The sequence below is a fragment of the Geospiza fortis genome, unplaced genomic scaffold, assembly GCF_000277835.1.
Source record: "Geospiza fortis unplaced genomic scaffold, GeoFor_1.0 scaffold26, whole genome shotgun sequence".
NCBI classification, from domain to species: Eukaryota; Metazoa; Chordata; class Aves; order Passeriformes; family Thraupidae; genus Geospiza; species Geospiza fortis.
In genome coordinates, this window is record NW_005054425.1 from 1,830,621 (window position 1) to 1,835,823 (window position 5,203).

The window sequence follows — 5,203 nt, forward strand, 5'->3', positions numbered from 1 at the left end:
TAATATATAGAATAGTATATAATAGTAAATAATATAATATAATAAAATAATGTAATGTAATATAATGTAATATAATATGTAATATTATATAATATTATATAATTTAAATATATTGTATAATTTAAATATATTACATTATATTACATTATATTACATTATATTACATTATATTATATTACATTACATTACATTACATTACATTACATTACATTACATTACATTACATTACATTACATTACATTATATTATATTATATTATATTATATTATATTACATATCACTGCTATTATAAAAATAGCAATATAATTAGAGTAATAATAATTTAGACAATTAGGATTTAGGACAATATGAGACAATAAAGACAAAGAGTTACAGACAGTCCAGGTACCTCTTTCTGGGCAACATAAGCCCGAAAAAGGAGCCACGTTAGCAGAGGATTAACCCTTAAAAACAACAGCCTGTTGCATGTTCATACACCTCATCCATGATGCATAAATTCCATTCAAACAAAAGATTCTGCCTGGTCATCATCAACTTCTTCCTCTTAATCCTGACAGTGCTTCAGGCCTGGGGAGGCAGGAAGAAGTTTGTTTCTTGTGATAAGGGAGCAATAAATTCCCTTTCTCTGAAAGATTCAGGTGTCCTGTGCCTGCTGTCTCAGTGCCAGTACTGTCACCGTTAGGCTGGACGTGACACACACACGTGTGATCAGGGTCCAAGAAGAAAAAAGTTTTTTATTCTGAGTGTTCTCTTAACAAAGTGTGATCTCAAGTCATTAACTACATCACAGTAACTTGTTATATTCATTGGTGCAAAGCAATTATCGTCAATATAATTGGCAAAAGTTTTACAGAAATTTATAAGGCATGTATACACATCTACTTAGGCACGTAGTCTAGCTTACAAAAATTTTCATGTATCTTTTCTAATCTGTTTCCATGCTGACGGCCTTGTCTTCTTCCCTGCTATGGATACACTTTAAAATCATCAATTGTTACTTCTCTTAACTCAGCTTTGCTTGCAGGCCAACTGTCAAACCCCTCCATAAGTACCTCAATCCTTTCTTAAAAAAATATCTCACATGCATGGTTTCTACTTTAACATTGTGTTATAACCTAAACTATATTTTACACTCTACTTAAAAAATTTAATACAGCACAACTTTCTAACAAAACACACACAACATTCATTTTAATAGTTGTGAAAAGCCAATCACAAAATATGCATTTTTCACATGGGCTGACACCTCCCCACCCTGCAGGTGGTGAGACAGAGGAGGAGAAGCAGCGTGTGGACGTGCTGGAAAACCAGCTCATGGACTTGAGGATGAATTTCGCCCGGCTCTGCTACAGCCCTGACTTTGTGAGCGCCCCAGGGGGGTCACGGGGGGATGGATCCACCCCGTGGTGGTGTTTGAGGGTCCCCAGGGTGAGGGAAGAGATGAGAATCTTGACTCCGTGTTTCAGAAGGCTGATTTATTATTTTATGATATGTATTATATTAAAAGAAAATGCCATACTAAAACTACACTAAAGAAAGAGAAAGGATTTCATCAGAAGGCACGAAAATAATGATAATAAAATCTTGTGACTGACCAGAGAGTCTGAGACAGCTGGACCTGTGGTTGGTCATCAAGTAAAAACAATTCACATGGAGCCAATCACAGATGCAAGTGCCACATCCCACAGCAGCAGATAACCATTGTTTACATTTCCTTTCGGAGGCCTCTCAGCTTCTCAGGAGAAAAAATCCTGGCAAAGGGATTTTCCATGAAATATATCTGTGCCATCCCCTCATGGGACACGGGGGCTGAGCCACCCCTGGCACTGGGGCACATCCCTGGCCTGGCTGCACTGGGGGTGATGCCCCTGGGTTCTGGGGGGGCTGGGAGGAGCAGCCCCCCCAGATGTGCCCCCCTGCCCTGCAGGAGAAGCTGAAGCCGGCGTTCCTGGAGCAGCTGCCCAAGAAGCTGCAGGAGCTGTCGCGGTTCCTGGGCTCCCGGCCCTGGTTTGCAGGGCAGAAGGTAGGTGGGGGATGCTGGGGGTTTTGGGGAGCCCCTGTGGGGTCTGACCCCCCCTGCTCCTCTCCCAGCTCACCTTCGTGGACTTCCTGGCCTACGACGTGCTGGACCAGCAGCGCATGTTCGTGCCCGAGTGCCCCGAGCTGCAGGGAAACCTGGCGCAGTTCCTGCAGCGCTTCGAGGTGAGCGGGGCCGGGCCAGCCCGGGGCCACCCCCGTCCCTGACACTCGGTGTCACCATCCCCCACCCCGCTGTGCCCTCACCGTCCCTGACAGTCATTGTCACCACCCCTGACACCTCAGTGCTGTGTCCTTGTCCCATCCCAAGCCCCGTCCTTAAATCCCCGGTGTTTGTCTCCATCCCATTCCTGTCACCCCGTGACCCCAGCCCTGACCCCTGCTGTCCCCAGCACTGACATCCCAATGTCCCCATCTCATTCCTGACACTCCCATGTCCCTGTCCCAATTCCTGACACTCAAGGGTCCATTTCTGTCCCTGTCCCTGACCCCCTGGTGTTCCCATCCCTGTTCCGAGCACCCTGGTGTCCCTGTCCCCATCTCAGACATCCCAGTGGCCCTATCTCAGATCCCCCAGTGTTCCCATCCCTGTCCCAAACACCCTGATGTCCCTGTGCACCTCCCAGACACCCCAGTGTCCCCATCCCTGACCCCAGGTGGGGTGGCCCAACTCCTGTCCCAAACACCCCAGTATCCCTGTCCCCATCTCAGACATTCCTGTCCCAAACACCCCAGTGTCCCTGTCCCCATCCCAGGCACCCCAGTGTCCCCACCCCTGTCCCAAGCACCCTGCTGTCCCTATCCCCATCCCAAACGTCCCAATGGCCCCATCCCTGTCCCCAACACCCCAGTGTCCCCATCCCAGGCACCCCAAACACCCCAGTGTCCCTGTCATCCCAGCCCCCCAGTGTCCCCACCCTTGACCCTGTGGTGTCCCAACCCCTGTCCCAAACACCCTGGTGTCCCTGTCCCCATCCTCCCAGCCATCCCAGTGTCCCTGTCCCCATCCCAAACACCCCAGTGTCCCCATCCCTGATGCCGTGGTGTTCCCATCCCTGTCCCAAACACCCCAGTGTCCCTGTACCTATCCCAGACATCCCATTGGCCCCATCCCAGACACCCCTGTGTCCCCAACCCTGTCCCAAGCACCCTGCTGTCCCTGTCCCCATCCCAAACATCCCAATGGCCCCATCCCTGTCCCCAACACCCCAGTGTCCCCACCCCTGCCCCCGTGGTGTCTCTCCTGTCCCCACATGTCCCTGGCCCCATCCCAGCCACTCCAGTGTCCCCATCCCTGTCCCCAACACCCCGGTGTCCCCATCCCAGCCACCCTGGTGTCCCCACCCCTGTCCCCGTGGTGTGTCCCCACCCCTGATCCCTGGTGTCCCTGTCCCAAACACCCCAGTGTCCCCCCCCGTCCCTGTGTCCCTGTCCCCCTCCCAGTCCCCAGCCCTGTCCCTGTGTCCCTGTCCCCACGTGTCCGTGTCCCCCAGGCCCTGGACAAGGTCTCTGCCTACATGCGCTCGGGGCGCTTCATGAAGACCCCGATTTTCTGGCGCACGGCCAAGTGGTGCAACACCAAGGAGTGAGGGGCTGAGCCCCCCTGCGCCCCCAAATCACCCCCAGAGCTCCCCAATAAACCTCGGGGGGCTCCCCCTTGTCTGTGCTGTGTGGGGTGTCCTGAGCTGCCGAGGGGCTGCGGGGGGAGCTGGGGGAACCCCTCATTTGTGGGGTAACCCTGGGGGGTGTGGGACCCTCCTGGGGCTGGGGTGGGGGGAGCCACTCCCGGGATAAGGGGGAGCCCCGTGGAGGCTGTGGGGAGCAAGGTGGGGTCCCCATCCCCCCCAGGATAGTGAGACCCCCCCTGCAGCTGAGGGGATTGAAAGGGGGGACCCCGATGAACTTGGGGTCACAGAGGTTCCCGTGGAGTTTGGGGGGTTGCAAATTTCCCCAAGGAAAAGGGGGAACCCCAAAGGGATTTAAAGGGGCTGCAGAGGAATTGAAAGGAATTGAAAGGAAATGAAAGGAATTTAAGGGGCTGTAGGGCCCCAGAACAAGGGGGTTCCCATGGAGTTTCAGGGTTGAAAATTTCTCCCAGGAAAAGGGGGAACCCAGAAGGGATTTAAAGGGGCTGCAGAGGAATTGAAAGGAGTTTAAGAGGCTGCAGAGCCCCAGAATATCCCAGTTTGGGGGAGTTGCAAATTTCCCCAAGGAAAAGGGGGCACACAAAAGGAATTTAAAGGGGCTGCAGAGGAATTGAAAGGAGTTTAAGGGGCTGCAGAGCCCCAGAACAAGGGGAACCCATGGAGTTTGCGGGGTGGCAGTGCCCCCAGAATAAAGGGGTCCTGTGGGGATGGATGGGGGGTGCCCCAGAACCCCTCGGATAAAGAGGACCCCATGGAATTTAGGGGGCCACAAAGCCACGGGGATGGGGAGGGTCACAGAACCCCCTGTTATGGGGGACCCCCATAGAACTTGGGGTGGCCTCAGACCCCCCAGAATAAGGGGGATCCCCTGGAGTTCTCGGTGGTCATAGAACCCTCCAGACAAGGGAGTTCCCACTGGGGTGGGAGGGTCGCAGAACTCCCGGGATTCGGGGATCCCCATGGGGTTTGGAGCCCCCGGGATGGGGGGGTTCCGTGCGGGCGGGGGGAGCCACAGAACCCTCTGGTAAGGGGGATCCCGGGGAGCTTGGGGGGACGCAGAGCCCCGGGATAAAGGGGGACCCCCAGGATAAGGGGAAGTCTCGGGATAAGGGGGATCCCCCGGGATAATAGGGCTCCGTGGGGAGCGGGGGGAGGCACAGAGCCCTCTGCTAAAGGGGACCCCGCGGAGCTTGGGGGGACGCAGAGCCCCGGGATACGGGGGACCCCCGGGATAAGAGGGATCCAATAAGGGGGACCCCCGAGATAAGGGGGAACCCTCGGGATAAGGGGGACACCCGGGATAAGGGGCGATAAGGGGGACCCCCTGATAAGAGGGAACCCCCGGGATAAGGGGAAGTCACGAGATAAGGGGGACCCCCGGGATAAAGGGTAATCCCGGGATAAGGGGGATCCGATAGGGGGGACCCCCGGCATAAGGGGGAACCCTGGGATAAGGGGAAGTGCCGGGATAAGTGGGGACCCCCGGGATAAGGGAGACCCCCGTGGAGCCGGTCCCGTTA

At 53.9% G+C, this 5,203-nt stretch overlaps 1 protein-coding gene across 1 annotated transcript in view; it reads left to right on the forward strand.

Moving 5' to 3' along the window:
* Positions 1–1,206: 1,206 nt before the first annotated feature.
* The window catches only part of LOC102038969 (glutathione S-transferase Mu 1-like), a 7,202-nt gene continuing 3,205 nt past the window's right edge, over positions 1,207–5,203 (forward strand). Inside the window, exons 1-3 of the mRNA XM_031061738.1 lie at positions 1,207–1,362; positions 1,928–2,023; positions 2,092–2,202. Of these exons, the coding sequence (XP_030917598.1) occupies positions 1,222–1,362; positions 1,928–2,023; positions 2,092–2,202 (348 nt within the window). The 5' untranslated portion in view covers positions 1,207–1,221. The remainder of the gene's footprint in view (positions 1,363–1,927; positions 2,024–2,091; positions 2,203–5,203) is intronic.